General features: G+C 40.8%; 2 protein-coding genes across 2 annotated transcripts in view; both read left to right on the top strand.

Moving 5' to 3' along the window:
* LOC107397151 (myosin-11) overlaps window positions 1-21,208 on the top strand; it is a 94,751-nt gene that overhangs the window by 33,050 nt on the left and 40,493 nt on the right. The window contains exons 3-4 of the mRNA XM_054744676.2: window positions 13,729-13,842; window positions 17,730-17,860. Coding sequence (XP_054600651.2) covers window positions 13,729-13,842; window positions 17,730-17,860 — 245 coding nt within the window. The remainder of the gene's footprint in view (window positions 1-13,728; window positions 13,843-17,729; window positions 17,861-21,208) is intronic.
* Window positions 14,724-17,723, top strand: LOC139070448 (uncharacterized). Its single transcript, XM_070552702.1, has 3 exons — window positions 14,724-14,735; window positions 14,795-15,460; window positions 17,278-17,723. The coding sequence occupies exons 1-3, from the start codon at window positions 14,724-14,726 to the stop codon at window positions 17,584-17,586; spliced, it is 987 nt and encodes a 328-aa protein (XP_070408803.1). The 3' UTR covers window positions 17,587-17,723.

The raw sequence follows: 21,208 nt of genomic DNA, 5'->3' as shown, positions 1-21,208 counted from the left end.
CTTATACATATTATTACTTAGATTAGCCATTTTTATATTTTACTTGTTTTTACATTACTGTATTTTTGCATAACTCTGTTGCTGTGAAGCACATGTACTGTACCAGTGTACCTGCACATGTGACGTGACAAAAAAAGTGATTTGATTTAAATAGTAACGTTTAAAATTTAAGGCGAGGCCTGGGGATGGACTGTCCGATCTCGGGGGCAGAAGTTGCTGAGGTAGTCAAACAACTACACAGCGGCGGAGCTCCGGGGGCGGATGAGGTTCGTCCTGGGTATCTCAAGGCTATGGATGTTGTAGGGCTGTCATGGTTGACACGTCTCTACAACATTTCGTGGTCATCGGGGGCAGTTCCTAGGGAGTGGCAGACCGGGGTGGTGGTCCCCATCTTTAAGAAGGGTGACCTGAGGGTGTGTTCCAACTATAGGGGGATCACACTCCTCAGCCTCCCTGGAAAAGTCTACTCCAAGGTACTGGAGAGGAGGGTCCGATCGATAGTTGAATCTCAGATAGAGGAGGAGCAATGTGGTTTTCGTCCTGGCCGTGGAACTGTGGACCAGCTCTATACCCTTGCAAGGGTGATGGAGGGGGCATGGGAGTTTGCCCAACCAATCCACATGTGTTTTGTGGATTTGGAGAAGGCTCATGACCGTGTCCCCAGGGGCACCCTGTGGGGGACGCTCCAGGAGTATGGGGTGGGTGGCTTTCTGTTAAGGGCCATTCAGTCCCTTTACCAGAGGAGCGTGAGTTTGGTCCGCATAGCCGGTAGTAAGTCGGACCTGTTCCCAGTGAGGGTTGGACTCCGCCAGGGCTGCCCTTTGTCACCGGTTCTGTTCATCACTTTTATGGACAGAATTTCTAGACGCAGCCGTGGTGTGGAGTGTGTCGAGTTTGGTGGCAGGAGAATCTCGTCTCTGCTTTTTGCGGATGATGTGGTCCTCCTAGCTTCATCCAGCTCTGACCTTCAGCTCTTGCTGGGTAGGTTCGCGGCCGAGTGTGAAGCGGCTGGGATGAGGATCAGCACCTCCAAATCTGAGACCATGGTTCTCGACCGGGAAAGGGTGGCTTGCCAACTCCGGGTCGGGGGAGAGGTCCTACCTCAAGTGGAGGAGTTTAAGTATCTCTGGGTCTTGTTCACGAGTGAGGGTAGGAGGGATCGGGAGATCGACAGGCGGATTGGTTCGGCGTCTGCAGTGATGCGGACGCTGAGCCGATCTGTCGTGGGGAAGAGGTAGCTGAGCCAGAAAGCCAGGCTCTCGATTTACCGGTCGATCTACGTCCCAATCCTCACCTATGGTCATGAGCTTTGGGTAATGACCGAAAGAACAAGATCGGGGATACAAGTGGCCAAAATGAGTTTCCTCCGTAGGGTGGCCGGGCTCAGCCTTAGAGATAGGGTGAGGAGCTCGGACATTCGGGAGGGACTTGGAGTAGAACCGCTGCTCCTCCGGATCGAAAGGAGCCAGTTGAGGTGGTTTGGGCATCTGGTCAGGATGCCTCCTGGACGCCTCCCCGGGGAGGTGTTTCGGGCATGTCCTGCCGGCAGAAGGCCCCCGGGTCGACCCAGGACACGTTGGAGAGGTTACATCTCCAATCTGGTCCGGGAACGCCTTGGGGTCCTGCCGGAGGAGCTGGTGGACAAGGCCGGGGAGAGGACGGCCTGGAGCTCCCTAGTTGGGATGCTGCCCCCGCGACCCGGACCCGGATAAGCGGAGGAAGACGACGACGACGACGTTTAAAATTTATGCTGGAGAAAATGCGGGCTAGTGGGAGACTTTTCACATATACTTTTGTTCTGCCCTAAATTCATACCATTCTGGGAAGGTGTTAGGGAGAAATTGAAAGAACCTTGAAGGTGAAATTACAATTTAAGTTAAAATGGTTTGTACTGGGAATGCTATACCAAAATTCTTACACACATAATGGAGACATACATAATCAGAATTCTGCTTATGACTGCCAAGAAGTAAATTAAGGTTTTATGGCTGGACACAGAACCCCCAAGGGTGGCACAGTGGAGAGAGAGAGTTAGACAGGTCTACAAAATGGAACAAATTAATGCAAGACTATGACTGGGACTAGTGAAATTAGAAAAAATGTGGGAACCAATAAAACAAATGTTAGAAAGATAGTACTCTCATGTGAAAATTATTATTATAAATTTTTTAATGTATTTTTGTCTTTTGGGTGAGTTATTTAGCTAGATCAAAGTAAAATGTAGAATGTATTAGAGAGCAGATAAGATGAATACAGAGAAAGCTTGTCAGAACTATATGTACTGATTGGTGATTTGGTTAAGTTGGATAGATCTTATGGCCACAAGGAAATTCGAACTTTGTTCAGGGAAACACTGCCCTGGAGAGGGGAAGAAGAAACTCAAATGCATCTCCATGTAAATGTTGTCGTTCTAATTCAAAAATAAAAAGTTCCAAATATATATATATATATATATATATATATATATATATATATATATATATATATATATATATATATATATATATATATATATAATATATTATATATATATATATATAATATATTATATATATATATATATATATATATATATATATATATATAACAACACTAAGAGAACTTTAATCAATCATAAATAACGTTGTTACCATGTTCCGAGAATGTGGTTCTAAAAATGTTCTCTAACAACGTTATGAGAACTTTCATCAATCATGATTAACGTTGTACAGACATTATAAGAAAGTGGTTCTAAGAATGTTTTCTAACAACACTAATATAACTTTAATCAATTATAAATAACGTTGTTACCATGTTCCGAGAATGTGGTTCTAAAAATGTTCTCTAACAACGTTATGAGAACTTTCATCAATCATGAATAACGTTGTACAGACATTATAAGATTGTGGTTCTAAGAATGTTTTCTAACAACACTAAGAGAACTTTCATCAATCATAAATAACGTTGTGACCATGTTCCGAGAATCTGGTTCTAAAAATGTTTTCTATCAACGTTATGAGAACTTTCATCAATCATGAATAACGTTGTACAGACATTATAAGAACATGGTTCTAAGAATGTTTTCTAACAACACTAAGAGAACTTTAATCAATCATAAATAACGTTGTTACCATGTTCCGAGAATGTGGTTCTAAAAATGTTCTCTAACAACGTTATGAGAACTTTCATCAATCATGAATAACGTTGTACAGACATTATAAGAACATGGTTCTAAGAATGTTTTCTAACAACACTAAGATAACTTTAATCAATCATAAACAACGTTGTTACCATGTTCCGATAATCTGGTTCTAAAAATGTTCTATAACAACGTTATGAGAACTTTCATCAATCATGAATAACATTGTACAGACATTATAAGAACGTGGTTCTAAGAATGTTTTCTAACAACACTAAGAGAACTTTAATTAATCATAAATAACGTTGTTACCATGTTCCGAGAATGTGGTTCTTAAAATGTTTTTAACAACGTAATGAGAACTTTCATCAATCATGAATAATGTTGTACAGACATTATAAGAACGTGGTTCTAAGAATGTTTTCTAACAACACTAAGAGAACTTTAATCAATCATAAATAACGTTGTTACCATGTTCCGAGGATCTGGTTCTAAAAATGTTCTCTATCAACGTTATGAGAATTTTCATCAATCATAAATAACGTTGTTACCATGTTCCGAGAATATGGTTCTTAAAATGTTCTCTAACAACGTAATGAGAACTTTCATCAATCATGAATAAAGTTGTAAAGACATTATAAGAACATGGTTCTAAGAATGTTTTCGAACAACACTAAGAGAAATTTAATCAATCATAAATAACGTTGTTACCATGTTCCGAGAATGTGTTTCTAAAAATGTTCTCTATCAATATTATTAGAACTTTCGTCAATCATGAATAACGTTGTAAAGACATTATAAGAACGTGGTTCAAAAATGTTTTCTAACAACACTAAGAGAACTTTAATCAATCATAAATAACGTTGTTACCATGTTCCGAGAATCTGGTTCTAAAAATGTTCTCTAACAACGTAATGAGAACTTTCATCAATCAATAATAACGTTGTACAGACATTATAAGAATGTGGTTCTAAGAATGTTTTCTAACAACACTAAGAGAACTTTAATCAATCATAAATAAAGTTCTTACCATGTTCCGAGAATCTGGTTCTAAAAATGTTCTCTAACAACATTATGAGAACTTTCATCAATCATGAATAACGTTGTACAGACATTATAAGAACGTGGTTCTAAGAATGTTTTCTAACAACACTAAGAGAACTTTAATCAATCATAAATAACGTTTTTACCATGTTCCGAGAATCTGGTTCTAAAAATGTTCTCTATCAACATTATTAGAACTTTCGTCAATCATGAATAACGTTGTAAAGACATTATAAGAACGTGGTTCTAAAAATGTTTTCTAACAACACTAAGAGAACTTTCCTCAGTCATAAATAACGTTGTTACCATGTTCCGAGAATCTGGTTCTAAAAATGTTCTCTAACAACGTAATGAGAACTTTCATCAATCAATAATAAGGTTGTACAGACATTATAAGTATGTGGTTCTAAGAATGTTTTCTAACAACACTAAGAGAACTTTAATCAATCATAAATAACGTTGTTACCATGTTCCGAGAATCTGGTTCTAAATATGTTCTCTAACAACGTTATGAGAACTTTCATCAATCATGAATAACGTTGTAAAGACATTATAAGAACGTGGTTCTAAGAATGTTTTCTAGCAACACTAAGAGAACTTTAATTAATCATAAATAACGTTGTTACCATGTTCTGAGAATGTGGTTCTAAAAATGTTCTCTATCAACATTATTAGAACTTTCATCAATCATGAATAACGTTGTAAAGACATTATAAGAACGTGGTTCTAAAAATGTTTTCTAACAACACTAAGAGAACTTTCATCAGTCATAAATAACGTTGTTACCAGGTTTCAAGAGTCTGGTTCTACAAATGTTCTCTAACAACGTTATGACAACTTTCATCAATCATGAATAACGTTGTACAGACATTATAAGAATGTGGTTCTAAGAATGTTTTCTAACAACACTAAGAGAACTTTAATCAATCATAAATAATGTTGTTACCATGTTCCGAGAATCTGGTTCTAAATATGTTCTCTAACAACGTTATGAGAACTTTCATCAATCATGAAAAACGTTATAAAGACATTATAAGAACCTGGTTCTAAGAATGTTTTCTAGCAACACTAAGAGAACTTTCATCAGTCATAAATAGCGTTGTTCCCATGTTCCGAGAAAGTGGTTCTTAAAATGTTCTCTAACAACGTTATGAGAACTTTCATCAATCATGAATAACGTTGTACAGACATTATAAGAACGTGGTTCTAAGAATGTTTTCTAGCAACACTAAGAGAACTTTCATCAGTCATAAATAACGTTGTTCCCATGTTCCGAGAAAGTGGTTCTTAAAATGTTCTCTAACAACGTTATGAGAACTTTCATCAATCATGAATAAAGTTGTACAGACATTATAAGAACGTGGTTCTAAGAATGTTTTCTAACAACACTAAGAGAACTTTAATATATCATAAATAACGTTGTTACTATGTTCCGAGAATGTGGTTCTAAAAATGTTGTCTATCAACATTATTAGAACTTTCGTCAATCATGAATAACGTTGCAAATACATTATAAGAACGTGGTTCTAAGAATGTTTTCTAACAACACTAAGAGAACTTTCATCAATCATAAATAACGTTGTGACCATGTTCCGAGAATCTGGTTCTAAAAATGTCCTCTAACAACGTTATGAGAACTTTCATCAATCATGAATAACGTTGTACAGACATTATAAGAACGTGGTTCTAAGAATGTTTTCTAACAACACTAAGAGAACTTTAATCTATCATAAATAACGTTGTTACCATGTTCCGAGAATGTGGTTCTAAAAATGTTCTCTATCAACATTATTAGAACTTTTGTCAATCATGAATAACGTTGTAAATACATTATAAGAACGTGGTTCTAAGAATGTTTTCTAACAACACTAAGAGAACTTTCATCAATCATAAATAACGTTGTTACCATGTTCCGAGAATCTGGTTCTTAAAATGTTCTCTAACAACGTTATGAGAACTTTCATCAATCATGAATGATGTTGTACAGACATTATAAGAACGTGGTTCTAAGAATGTTTTCTAACAACACTAAGAGAACTTTAATCAATCATAAATAACGTTGTTACCATGTTCCGAGGATCTGGTTCTAAAAATGTTCTCTAACAACGTTATGAGAACTTTCGTCAATCATGAATAACGTTGTACAGACATTATAAGAACGTGGTTCTAAGAATGTTTTCTAACAACACTAAGAGAACTTTAATCAGTCATAAATAACGTTGTTACCATGTTCCGAAAATGTGGTTCTAAAAATGTTCTCTATCAACATTATGAGAACTTTCATCAATCATGAATAACGTTGTACAGATATTATAAGAACGTGGTTCTAAGAATGTTTTCTAACAACACTAAGAGAACTTTTAGCAATCATAAATAACGTTGTTACCATGTTCCGAGAATCTTGTTCTAAAAATGTTCTCTAAAAACGTTATGAGAACTTTCATCAATCATGAATAACGTTGTACAGACATTATAAGAATGTGGTTCTAAGAATGTTTTCTAACAACACTAAGAGAACTTTAATCAATCATAAATAACGTTGTTACCATGTTCCGAGAATGTGGTTCTAAAAATGTTCTCTATCAACATTATTAGAACTTTCGTCAATCATGAATAACGTTGAAAATACATTATAAGAACGTGGTTCTAAGAATGTTTTCTAACAACACTAAGAGAACTTTCATCAATCATAAATAACGTTGTTACCATGTTCCGAGAATCTTGTTCTAAAAATGTTCTCTAACAACGTTATGAGAACTTTCATCAATCATGAATAACGTTGTACAGACATTATAAGAACGTGGTTCTAAGAATGTTTTCTAACAACACTAAGAGAACTTTAATCAATCATAAATAACGTTGTTACCATGTTCCGAGAATGTGGTTCTAAAATTGTTCTCTATCAACATTATTAGAACTTTCGTCAATCATGAATAACGTTGTAAATACATTATAAGAACGTGGTTCTAAGAATGTTTTCTAACAACACTAAGAGAACTTTCATCAATCATAAATAACGTTGTTACCATGTTCCGAGAATCCTGTTCTAAAAATATTCTCTAACAACGTTATGAGAACTTTCATCAATCATGAATAACGTTGTACAGACATTATAAGAACGTGGTTCTAAGAATGTTTTCTAACAACACTAAGAGAACTTTAATCAATCATAAATAACGTTGTTACCATGTTCCGAGAATGTGGTTCTAAAATTGTTCTCTATCAACATTATTAGAACTTTCGTCAATCATGAATAACGTTGTAAATACATTATAAGAATGTGGTTCTAAGAATGTTTTCTAACAACACTAAGAGAACTTTCAGCAATCATAAATAACGTTGTTACCATGTTCCGAGAATCCTGTTCTAAAAATATTCTCTAACAACGTTATGAGAACTTTCATCAATCATGAATAACGTTGTACAGACATTATAAGAACGTGGTTCTAAGAATGTTTTCTAACAACACTAAGAGAACTTTAATCAATCATAAATAACGTTGTTACCATGTTCCGAGAATGTGGTTCTAAAAATGTTCTCTATCAACATTATGAGAACTTTCATCAATCATGAATAACGTTGTACAGACATTATAAGAACGTGGTTCTAAGAATGTTTTCTAACAACACTAAGAGAACTTTAATCAATCATAAATAACGTTGTTACCATGTTCCGAGAATGTGGTTCTAAAATTGTTCTCTATCAACATTATTAGAACTTTCGTCAATGATGAATAATGTTGTAAATACATTATAAGAACGTGGTTCTAAGAATGTTTTCTAACAACACTAAGAGAACTTTCATCAATCATAAATAACGTTGTTACCATGTTCCGAGAATCTTGTTCTAAAAATGTTCTCTAACAACGTTATGAGAACTTTCATCAATCATGAATAACGTTGTACAGACATTATAAGAACGTGGTTCTAAGAATGTTTTCTAACAACACTAAGAGAACTTTAATCAATCATAAATAACGTTGTTACCATGTTCCGAGAATGTGGTTCTAAAAATGTTCTCTATCAACATTATTAGAACTTTCGTCAATCATGAATAACGTTGTAAATACATTATAAGAACGTGGTTCTAAGAATGTTTTCTAACAACACTAAGAGAACTTTCATCAATCATAAATAACGTTGTTACCATGTTCCGAGAATCTTGTTCTAAAAATGTTCTCTAACAAAGTTATGAGAACTTTCATCAATCATGAATAACATTGTACAGACATTATAAGAACGTGGTTCTAAGAATGTTTTCTAACAACACTAAGAGAACTTTAATCAATCATAAATAACGTTTTTACCATGTTCCGAGAACCTGGTTCTAAAAATGTTCTCTATCAACATTATTAGAACTTTCGTCAATCATGAATAACGTTGTAAAGACATTATAAGAACGTGGTTCTAAGAATGTTTTCTAACAACACTAAGAGAACTTTAATCAGTCATAAATAACGTTGTTACCATGTTCCGAGAATGTGGTTCTAAAAATGTTCTCTATCAACATTATGAGAACTTTCATCAATCATGAATAACGTTGTAAATACATTATAAGAACGTGGTTCTAAGAATGTTTTCCAGCAACATTGTGAGAACTTTCATCTATCACAGATAATGTTGTGAAAACGTTCCGAGTATAAGGTTCTATGAATGTTTTCAAACAACATAATGAGAACTTTCATCAGTCATGAATAACGTTGTTACGACGTTCCAATAATGTGGTTCAAAGAATGTTGTCTTACAAACATTGTTAGAACTTTCATCAACCATAAATAACATTGTAAAGACGTTACAAGAACATGGTTCTAGGAATGTTTTCTTTCAGCATTTTGAGAACTTTGATCAATCACAAAAACATTATATACACGTTCAAAGAACGTTGTTATAAAAACGTTTCCTATCACCGTTATGAGAACTTTCATCATGCAGAAATAATGTTGTTACAACGTTCTTATAACAATCTTCTAAGAACATTTTCTGTCAACGTTACAGCAACATTAATAACGTTCAAAGAACATTTTGAAAACATTACTTTAACAACGTTATGTACTAACATTAAAAAAACTTTTAAAGAATGTTAGCGAAAGTTATGGGAACGTTCCCTGTTAGCTGGGTAGCGTCAGGACGTATGGACTACGTCCAGACGCAATATGCGTCATTTCCGGTTCTTCTTGTTCCGGTATCCGTGAAAACAACAACATGTTTCCCAGTTCGGAAGAGATAGCGACCGCGTTTGTTTGCGCTTTAGTTTCCTCGTCACTCCAAAAGTGTGGTGCTGTGCCGCGACTCGCCATGTTGCTCCCAACTTGTTGTTTACTTCCGGTGTTCTGGCGCATACAAGACATCTCACTACTCAAAAGACCAAGATTCCTTGTGAACAGAGCATGCGCAGCACACACGCTTTGATGGGGATATCCCGGTATGCGTTTACACGACCAAACATTCGGGTTAGAAAAGGGTTACCCCAGGTGTAGTAACCGGGTTTTTAAAAACCCGGTTATGAGCATATCCGGGTTTTTGGCAGTGTTTACATGGCCGTGCGGAACCGGGTTATTGTGAATATTCGGGTTTTAAAAGGGTTACTGGCTGCATGTAAACGCACTCATTGTGTCAGGAGAAAGGTCACTCTATTCAGTCCTTTGTCTCCTGTGTTAATGAGGTGAAGTCTTGGCTAATGTCCAACTATCTACATCTGAATGAGGGAAAGACAGAGCTCATTGTTTTTCACCCCAACAGCAGGAATGTGGATCGTTATGCTGATCTTGGCCCTCTTTCTCCCTACTCAAAACCAGTTGTTACCAGTTTGGGGGTGAAACTTGATGTAGGACTTAAATTTGATGCTCACATCAATTCTGTGATCCGGTCCAGTTTCTTTCACCTGAGACGCCTTGCTAAAATCAAGCCTATGCTGTCGAGAGCCCACCTGGAGCGGGTACTGCATGCCTTTGTTATTTCTCGGCTTGACTACTGCAACTCTCTATATGCAGGGTTGTGTCAGTCAACACTGCGTCGCCTCCAGGTTGTGCAGAACAGTGCTGCCAGGTTCCTGACTGGGACCAGGAAACGGGACCACATCAGTCCGGTTCTGGCCTCTCTGCACTGGCTTCCGATTTGCTATCGCTCACAATTCAAAATCCTCGTCTTTGTTTATCATTTCTTCCAGGGTGGTGCTCCCCCCTATCTAGCCACTCTCCTGAACAAACATTCCCCATCACGTGCTCTGCGCTCCTCTGACCAAGGCCTGCTCGCTGTCCCTCGGTCTAGGTGTCGTACCCGTGGGGACCGGGCTTTCTCAGTCCTAGCACCGTTACTCTGGAACCAGTTGCCACCCTCAGTTAGGCTGTCCCCTTCTCTGCCAGTCTTTAAGAATCACCTAAAAACACACCTCCTCCGCTTGGCGTTTCCAGTACATGTTTGATTTTGGCCCTCTTTTATGTTGAATCCATTCCACAGTTTTCATTGGTACACTCAATCCATCCACTCAATCCAAATGTGTTTCACACATTTGTCCTTTACCAGAATGTTTCATCTATCTTGTAATTTCCATTTTGTATTTTGTAATTTGAATTTCTTTTATTGTTGTTTTATTCAATATATTTACATACAACTGTACAATGTTCAGCGCTTTGGGCTTCCTGACAGGGTTGCGGAAGGCGCTTTATAAATAAAGCTTTGATTGATTGATTGATTTTTATCGAAATGTTTCTAGAGTTGGGACACATCTGAGGTCACGAGGAAGCTGATTCCATCTGTGAGCAGCTTAGTAGCTAAAAGCAGCTTCACCCAGTTTGGTTCTGACCCGGTTCCAGCTGACTGCTTCATTTCTGAGCCCTGCTGGGCTACAGGAAGGTGATCGGACACGTGTTCTGGTCCCATGCCACTGAGCGATTCGTAAACTAGTAGAAGCACTTTGAAGTTGATTCTGTGGTTTACTGCTAACCACCGTAGAGGTCTAAGAACAGGAGTGACGTGTTCGGTTCTCTCGGTTCTTGTTAAGACTCTAGCAGCAGAAATCCGAATAAGCTGCAGTTGCTTCACGGCTGTTTTGGGAAGACCAGTCTGAAGTCTGGACTGCATGGTGGCGCAGTGGTTAGCACTGTTGCCTCGCAGCACGAAGGTTGCAGGTTCAAAACTCGGCTGCGGCCTTTCTGCGTGGAGTTGCGTGTTCTCCCCATGCATGCGTGGGTTTCCTCCGGGTTCTCCGGTTTCCCCCACAGATCACAACATGCCCTACAACTTAAAAATTGTAAGTCGCTTTGGATAAAAGCGTCTGCTACATAAATAAACATAAACATAAAGACCATTGCAAAAGTCCAGCCTGCTAGATGAATTCATGAATGAGTTTCTCCAGGTCTTGTCTGGACATGAGACCCCTGAGCCGTGCTGTTTGATGCAGATGATAAAACGCTGATCTAGTCACGTGACCTGTGAAGCTCAGGTCTGAATCAATGGTAACACAAAGATTTCTGGTCTTTATTCCTCTGGAGCCAAGCTAAGCGGTAACCTCCATCCCTTCCTTCTGACGTCCAGAGACAACTTCCACCCTGTTCTGTCAGATTAGGCCTTGGAATAAAAGATTCCAAGCATAAAAGTGTGAGTTTGGTTTATGAAAACTTACCCTTCGTGTAGCCTAGCATGGAGCTAGCTACATGTGCTCTGGTCTAATGGGAGTCACTGACATGCTGATGGATGTGGTTGTTACTTGGAAAATCAAGAACTGCCGACTCTCACACATTGAGCGTGAGACACACACATCTGACCATCTGACCCCCTCCCTTTATTTTTAGGAGCCTGTTAAGTCTCACAGATGCCCAGTTAATCATTTAATGCTAAACAAGTATACTCTGCTAAACGTGGTTCCACTGAGCTGGAAAAGTTAAAACCTTCTACAATCAAACTGATTTCTTGCTTTTTCTGGTTACACTTTGACATTTTGGTGGTCATCTTGGTGATTTTCAAACACACCACCGGTTTAGAAGCTGTTTTCAAACCAACGTCTCTGAGACGAAGATTTAATTTGAGCTGAAAAGCTGGTTGTTGTTGGGGGCGGGGCTGGTGCGATGACTCATCCCGGCTGAAGACGACGGGATGGGTCCTCTGAGCGCTGACATCTACATGTTTAGTGTTGATTTCCAGCTTTCAGAGGCGTTTCCCTGAGTTTCGTTTAAAGCCATAAACTATGGGAGGTCGTGTTGTTTTGACAGAAGAGCCCCGTCACTTAGAAACTACATTCCTATAGACTCGTTTGTTTCACCAATTATGTTTAGCAGGGAAACATAATTAGGGAAACAAATCAGCCGTACATAAACATCGTCTCCGTGAGCCGGGGTTAGAGAGTAATGAGGAGAGAATCATTCATCAGCCGCCGCTTCACTTCTAATTACAACAAAAGAACTTTTCCTGTGTCTGCACATAGACCCGCGCTGCTGAAGTCATCCACTTCCTGCTAGCTTTTTCTTCTCGCCATCTTACGTAGAATTAGTGTCCCCCCTCCCCCCGAAGCTCCTGTCATCGCGTTAGACTCTAAAAGGCCAGTTTTAATTGTGTTTAATCAGAAATCACAGACTGGCTGTGCTGCCCACTCTCGGCTCAGGCGGCGAACATTAGCCGTCCATCTGTAGTTTCACACGGATGAAAATGGAGTTTCTGCTCTAGAAGTTTGTTCAGGTTTGCTGCTGAAGTTCCCGTCAGTGCTGGTTGTGGGTCTGAAACCTCCCAACAAATGAATCTGTTCAGTGCTTGGAGCGAGCGGACGCCACTGGCTCCTCCAGTCGTTAGAATAAAAGCACCTCCATGTTCACAACCTCATTTCCTTTGCTTTTTAATCTGAGTTTAATATGAAATCAGTTTGTTAATCCCTGAACATTTAGTTTTATTTGCTGCTGAATTAACTTCCAGTCAGTTGGGATCAGAGGAGGTCCGAGAGTCCACATGTAGGACCACGAAGCCCAGGTCTACGGAGTCCCATCATGGACAATCCAAAGGAATCTGGGATTAAAGCTGGAATATCAAGACTGGTTCAAAATAATATTTACAGAATCAGCTGAAAAACTTTTTCAAGTTTAGAGATTAAAGTCAACGTGGAGTGCTTCGGGATTTAGGTGGAAAAAAGTTTCCTTATTACAGAAAACATAAACGGCTTTAATCTTTTTCTGAAGTTTACGTTTTACTCTGGAAATAAAATCTTAAAGTAACATTTCAGGATTAATCATTTCCCACTTTATTCCTGGTGCTTTGGTTTTTAGTCTCAGCACTTTGATGGTTAACAGTTAATCTGCCTTAATCTCAAAAATGTCTAATTTAATCTCACTACTCTGACTTCAAACGTTGAAACAAAATTTCAGGTTTATTTTGTAAAGATTTTTCCTAATAAATCCGATTATTTAGATTGTTTTCTCAGTTAAACTTAAATAATTACTGTTGGTGTGATTTTCACGACATCCTTGGATTTGATCCGATCTGTTTTCCATGATAACAGCAGGATTAAATCCAGCTGGACGTCCTAGACTCGTCAGCTGCTGGGAGACGTTCTGACACCTTCTGCCTCGTTCTTCTTCTCTTTAGTCTCCTGATTTCCACAGAAGCAAAGAAGAACTTCCTGTTTCGGTGGGAAAACTACGGCAGCTGATAGAGGACAAAGTTAGCCTCCTACGGTTCCCGTCTGCTGACAGCCAGCAGGTAAACTCCAGAGTTAAACTCTCTGTCTGGTTCCAGTTCATGAAAGATCAGAAGTTAAAATGTTTATTTAAACTCTGGGATTAAAACACGGACCTAAAACCTGGAGCTGCTCCGTCTCCGGTTGTTTCACCGGTCTCATGTTTCCGCTTAAACTTCTCGATCTGTATTCCTCCCTAAAGCAGAAGGATCGGTTGTTCCAAACCATTAGTTCCCACCCCCGTGCCTGAGTCCAACCCCACCTCCTGCCCGCATTTAAACGTTAAAAGTGATTAATTACATACTTTATACAGACGTACAGGGTTTGAGATATGCCACCGGGTGTGTTATTGGGATTTAAAAAGGTAATTTTTACAAATAATCTTTGTAATCTTTGTAACGGCACAACCTCAGACAACCTTATGGGGACCCCCTTGGGGTCACGGACCCCAGATTGGGAATGTGCAACAGCACAGATGGGAACATTGATAAATCTTGTTTTTCTGATCGTCGCTGTTTCCCTAAAACTTTTCGTTTGGATGTCTTTATGATAAATAATAAAACTGGAAGCCACCAGTGCGTTTGCTCCTGACCGATGAAGCGGTGTGGAACGCCGTGCCAGTTCCATGCCGGACTGACTCACGTGTCCTCAGACAGCTGACGGGGTGGATCGGGGCGAGCTTCATGTTCTGCCAGAATAACTCAGAAGCTCTGTCGTCTCCCAGCAGCTCAGCCGAGGACTTTACCCGGTTCAGACGTTCAGCCTGGTGGTTCACACCTTTATGATCACCTTTTCTTGTTTCTGACCCCGTCGGCTCAACGTGGCCACCTAAATATTACATCATCACGTGTGACATCTCTGACATTGTCTCGGTTTCTTGGTTTGCTATGAAAACAGATTTATTATGAAGAAATGGGTCAAACCTAAAAGTTCTGGAGTTCAGAAAGACAATTATTGATTAGCGTGTAGCATTAGCATGCATGTGGAGGCTATAAGCATCTGTGGAAGGAGCTGAAACATCTGGAGAAGGTATCCCTTAGACCAGAGAGATGGAGCAGTTGTTTCATAAAGATTGGACAGGTGAGAGGTCTGTCTGGAGTGGACCAGAATACCTCTGGACAGGTGAGACAGGTGAGAGGTCTGTCTGGAGTTGACCAGAATACCTCTGGACAGGTGAGACAGGTGAGAGGTCTGTCTGGAGTGGGCCAGAATACCTCTGAAAAGGTGAGACAGGTGAGAAATCTGTCTGGAGGTGGCCAGAATAGCTGTGGACAGGTGAGACAGGTGAGAGGTCTGTCTGGCGTGGACCCGAATAGCTGTGGATGGGTGAGACAGGTGAGAAGTCTGTCTGGAGTGGGCCAGAATAGCTGTGGATGGGTGAGACAGGTGAGAAGTCTGTCTGGAGTGGGCCAGAATAGCTGTGGATGGGTGAGACAGGTGAGAAGTCTGTCTGGAGTGGGCCAGAATAGCTGTGGATGGGTGAGACAGGTGAGAAGTATGTCTGGAGTGGACCCGAATAGCTGTGGATGGGTGAGACAGGTGATAAGTATGTCTGGAGTGGGCCAGAATACCTCTGGACAGGTGAGACAGGTGAGAAGTCTGTCTGGAGTGGGCCAGAATAGCTGTGGATGGGTGAGACAGGTGAGAAGTACAGGTGCTGGCCAGTAAATTAGAATATCATCAAAAGGTTGAAAATATTTCAGTAATTCCATTCAAAACGTGAAACTTGTACATTATATTCATGCAATGCACACAGACCAATGTATTTCCGATGTTTATTACGTTTAATTTTGATATTTATAGGTGACAACCAATGAAAACATCAAATCTGGTATCTCAGAAAATTAGAATATTCTAAAGGCCAATGAAAAAATGTTTGTTTCTCTAATGTTGGCCAACTGAAAAGAATGAACATGAAAAGAATGTGCATGTATAGCACTCAATACTTAGTCGGGGCTCCTTTTGCCTCAATAACTGCAGTAATGCGGCGTGGCATGGACTCGATCAGTCTGTGGCACTGCTCAGGTGTTATGAGAGCCCAGGCTGCTCTGATAGTCGTCTTCAGCTCCTCTGCATTGTTGGGTCTAGCGTATTGCATCCTCCGCTTCACAATACCCCATAGATTTTCTATGGGGTTAAGGTCAGGCGAGTTTGCTGGCCAATCAAGGACAGGGATACCATGGTCCTTGAACCAGGTGCTGGTGGTTTTGGCACTGTGTGCAGGTGCCAAGTCCTGTTGAAAGGTGAAGTCTGCATCCCCATAAAGTTGGTCAGCAGCAGGAAGCATGAAGTGCTCTAAAACTTCCTGGTAGACGGCTGCATTGACCCTGGACCTCAGGAAACAGAGTGGGCCAACACCGGCAGATGACATGGCACCCCACACCATCACTGACGGTGGAAACTTTACACTGGACCTCATGCAACGTGGATTCTGTGCTTCTCCGCTCTTCCTCCAGACTCTGGGTCCTTGATTTCCAAAGGAAATGCAGAACTTGCTTTCATCAGAAAACATAACTTTGGACCACTCAGCATCAGTCCAGTCCTTTTTGTCCTTGGCCCAGGCGAGACGCTTCTTGCGCTGTTTCATGTTCAAGAGTGGCTTGACACACGGAATGTGACACCTGAATCCCATGTCTTTCATGAGTCTCCTCGTGGTGGTTCTTGAAGCGCTGACTCCAGCTGCAGTCCACTCTTTGTGGATCTCCCCCACATTTTTGAATGGGTTTGTCGTCACAATTCTCTGCAGGGTGCGGTTATCCCTAGAGCTTGTACACTTTTTTCTACCACATTTTTTCTGTCCCTTCGCCTGTCTGTTAATGTGCTTGGACACAGAGCTCTGCGAACAGCCAGCTTCTTTAGCAATCACCTTTTGTGTCTTGCCCTCCTTGTGCAAGGTGTCAATGATTGTCTTTTGGACAGCTGTTAAGTCAGAAGTCTTCCCCATGATTGTGGTGCCTTCAAAACAAGACTGAGGGACCTTTTAAAGGCCTTTGCAGGTGTTTTGAGTAAATCAGCTGATTAGAGTGGCAGCAGGTGTCTTCTATATTCAGCCTTTTCAGAATATTCTAATTTTTTGAGATACCAAATTTGGAGTTTTCATTAGTTGTCACTTATGAATATCAAATTTAAATGTAATGAATATTGGAAATACATTGGTCTGTGTGCATTGCATGAATATAATGTACAAGTTTCACGTTTTGAATGGAATTACTGAAATATTTTCAACCTTTTGATGATATTCTAATTTACTGGCCAGCACCTGTATGTCTGGAGTGGACCCGAATAGCTGTGGATGGGTGAGACAGGTGAGAAGTATGTCTGGAGTGGACCCGAATAGCTGTGGATGGGTGAGACAGGTGAGAAGTCTGTCTGGAGTGGGCCAGAATAGCTGTGGATAGGTGAGACAGGTGAGAAGTTTCTCTGGAGTGGGCCAGAATACCTCTGGACAGGTGAGACAGGTGAGAAGTCTGTCTGGAGTGGGCCAGAATAGCTGTGGATGGGTGAGACAGGTGAGAAGTCTGTCTGGAGTGGGCCAGAATAGCTGTGGATGGGTGAGACAGGTGAGAGGTCTGTCTGGAGTGGACCAGAATAGCTGTGGATGGGTGAGACAGGTGAGAAGTATGTCTGGAGTGGACCCGAATAGCTGTGGATGGGTGAGACAGGTGAGAAGTCTGTCTGGAGTGGGCCAGAATAGCTGTGGATGGGTGAGACAGGTCAGAGGTCTCACATTTCGTTTCAGTCCAGATCAGAAATTTAATTTCTTCTGATGAATGAAAATAGAAAAGGGAACTTCTGTTTTCTGAGTTTTAGTTTTTCTGTCGGTAACGGGTCGGTTCCAGCAGTTTTCCTCATGATCCGGTTCTGCTCACATGGTTCTGACTGAAGGTTCCTTAATGGTTCTGCGTTCCAGGCGTCGGTTTTTGAGGGATTGGACGGAGACGGCGGCCTGCTGAGGTTTGCGCTGCTCAGTCAGGAGTTGACCTTTCACCTCCAGCAGCTGCAGAGACGGACCGAGCAGGAGCTCGGCAACATCCAATCACAGTGAGTAGATCCAGACCTAGATGGGAGAAATGCGTTTCCATGGAAACAGAAAACAAACTCTGGGCCACGTTGCCTTTTTTTTCACAATTTAGAGCAAAAACATCAGTTTGGATTCTTATTCCGTTGCTTTTGAGTTGATCTGAAATTAAAACCGGTTTGAGTTTTGTGGAAAGTCGATCATTTGTTTTTCATCTGATTAGAAATGTTTGGTTTTCCCGTTTGGAACAGTTAGACGGAATTTGATTTGATCTGTTTGAACGGATTTTTGATATTTTATGGATTCAATTGGCCGGAATCATGAGTTGATGTTTATGAATGACTTGGGTCAGAATTTAATGTATATTATGATGGTTTAATCTGGATTGTGTTGAGTAGTTCAAACCGGAATATTTGGATTGGGCTGCACGTTGGATTATATTCTGTTCGGTTTTCTGTCAATGGCAGCGGATCGTAGCTGAGCTGAAAGGAAGAGGTGTTTACAAGCGGGTTTAGATCTTCCATCTGGACGTTTTCACCAGAATCCGACTCCTGGGCCGATGCCGATTTCCACAGATTATCTCTGACCTGCTGAAAAAAACTCACATGGACCGATCCTGTAAACGGACACGGAACAGCTTTTGTGTGGGTGGGACGCTATTTAATGTTGCGCCACGTCTGATGTTTTTTAGGGTGTGTCCGAATCCACAGGTAGGATGTTTATGAGTACGGGTCCTCGCCGGTCTAGCAAGGCCGGGTCCTTGAAGAGCGCTAAAACCGGAAGTCAGCGGCTCTGAATTCGGACAGTCTAGCCTTCACCTCTATGGTGGCCCGTAGGTCCCAAGAGCATCTGGCTGCAGACATCAGCTGGCGTCTTTGCCGTGACAGGAAATGACGTATCCGGAAAAACAAGACATCGTGTCATTACCTTCGCTGGAAGTAGTTTGGATTTGTCGAGAAAAACCATACCGTGTCGTTTTTCTCTTCGATATGTACATATTTAAGAGAAAAATTACACGGTGGGTCATTACCTTAACCAGAAGTCATTACTTTCACTGGAAGTAGTTTTTTTTAAAACAAAACTTACCGGAAAAAGCTTTTTATTTGGGATTTTTTTTTCTCTTCAGATCTGGACTGGCAAACTTTTAAATAACGTTGTTACCTACGTTGCATGAAAATTGAATATTAAATCCCTTTGTCCTTCAGACAGGGAATTTTTATGACCGTAGCACATACATATATATATATATATATATATATATATATATATGTGTATATATATATATATATATATATATATGTACACACACACACACACACATATGTATATATACACACAACAACAAAAGGCTGTAAAGGGAATTAAAAAAACATATATGGAAAAAATGAGCACACATTAAAAACTAAGACCTTTCAAAATGTGCAAACAAAATAGTACTTGCTAAATATTCAGTTTTATTGTTAAGCCCAAGATGAACTTTTGACCTACGCCAATTGCTAAAGTACAGGACTCCCAGAAGCAGTGAAAAACATTTCAGCAACACTCCTCTCTCACCAGCAACAAAAATTAGTTCTAAAATATCCGTAACACTGTCCTATTGTGTATCACAGCAGCTCATTGCAACAGAATTTAACTACTACAGCTGGTAACTATTTAGCTAGTTGGTATTTATTTTGAGTGAAAGACAATAAAACCAAAGAAACACTTAATTTCACAACCATTTTATTTTGGGTACAAATGAGTTTGCTGAAGCATGGCTTTCTCAGCTGCATATCGATTCATCCCCTCCCATTTTCCCAACACTTTTATTGTTACCTGAAAAACATGCAAGATTACTTCATCGTCGTCGTCTTCGTCCGCTTATCCGGGTCCGGGTCGCGGGGGCAGCATCCCAACTAGGGAGCTCCAGACCGTCCTCTCCCCAGCCTTCTCCACCAGCTCCTCCGGCAGGACCCCAAGGCGTTCCCGGACCAGATTGGAGATGTAACCTCTCCAACGTGTCCTGGGTCGACCCGGGGGCCTCCTGCCGGCAGGACATTCCCGAAACACCTCCCCAGGGAGGCGTCCAGGAGGCATCCTGACCAGATGCCCAAACCACCTCAACTGGCTCCTTTCGATCCAGAGGAGCAGCGGTTCTACTCCGAGTCCCTCCCGAATGTCCGAGCTCCTCACCCTATCTCTAAGGCTGAGCCCGGCCACCCTACGGAGGAAACTCATTTCGGACACACCCTTAGTTCATCTTTAGATTTTACTGACAGAATCATAACTTCTAAATGTTTTTCAATGATTAAAGTTTCTTTAGGATAAATCTGCACCAGTAGCTGAGGAGTAATCTGTATCGGCCCTCATAACCTGAATCTCTAGGATGTGTGTAACGCTCATTTGTTGAATATCTGGTCTCCTCCATGTTTAGATGAATCTGAGCATTTCCTGTAAGTATTGAATCCTGAGCAGCACTTACTGGAGTAAAACCGAACATAAACGGTGTGATTCTGAAACAGAAACATGAAATCATCCTGGTGAACTTTAGTACCCGAGAACTGTTAACTGGCTGAACTTCCCACGAGTTGAACCAGATCTGATTGGTTGTTGGTGAAGGCAGCATGTTCCGTGTGGCTCCGGCACGCCGCCAGCTGTTGTTGGAACATGTGAGTGGGCGTGCAGCAGCTCCGCGTCGGTTTCTGGGATTTTTCTCTGACTTTTACTAGATCTTCTAACAAGAGCAGGTTCTGCTTGGCTGCAAGGACAGGATCCTACCTGCCGCCCTGAGTGGATCCGTGTCTCTGAGGGGGAGGGACGGGAAAACCAAAGTACCTGATTGCCGGAGTTTTTCCCCGCATGAGACGACATCTAATGTGTGTGTGTGTGTGTGTGTGTGTGTGTGTGTGTGTGTGTGTGTGTGTGTGTGTGTGTGTGTGTGTATGTGCATGCGCGCATGTGTGTGTGTATGCGCGCATGTGTGTGTGTGTGTGTGTGCATGCGCGCATGTGTGTGTGTATGCGCGCGTGTGTGTGTGTGCATGTGTGTGTGTGTGCGTGTGTGTGCATGCATGTGTGTGTGTGTGCATGCATGTGTGTGTGTGCGTGTGTTCGTGTGTGTATGCGCGCATGTGCGTGTGTGTGTGTATGCGCATGTATGTGTGTGTGTGTGTGCGTGTGTGTATGCGTGTGCGTGTGTGTGTGAGTGTGTGCGAGCATGTGTGTGCGTGTGCATGCATGTGCGTGTGTGTGTGTGTGTGTATGTGGTTCTTAACTTGCATGTTTATTTGGAACCAGGTTGTTGGTTGGACTATTTTGATCTGATCTCTTATTTACGTTTTTCTGGTTGGTTTGTTGATTTGTAAAACGAGGAAAGTGTTTAAATACAAAGTC

This window comes from Nothobranchius furzeri, chromosome 6, assembly GCF_043380555.1.
Source record: "Nothobranchius furzeri strain GRZ-AD chromosome 6, NfurGRZ-RIMD1, whole genome shotgun sequence".
Classification (NCBI taxonomy): Eukaryota; Metazoa; Chordata; class Actinopteri; order Cyprinodontiformes; family Nothobranchiidae; genus Nothobranchius; species Nothobranchius furzeri.
This window is presented reverse-complemented; position numbering and strand designations above follow the sequence as displayed.

What these genes read in the sequence shown, in the direction of transcription:
- LOC139070448 (XM_070552702.1), top strand. An exon ending in GCTGTGGATGGGTGAGACAG is followed by an intron (nt 15,461 to 17,277) that starts GTGAGAAGTACA and finishes CAGGTGAGACAG; the next exon opens with GTGAGAAGTCTGTCTGGAGT.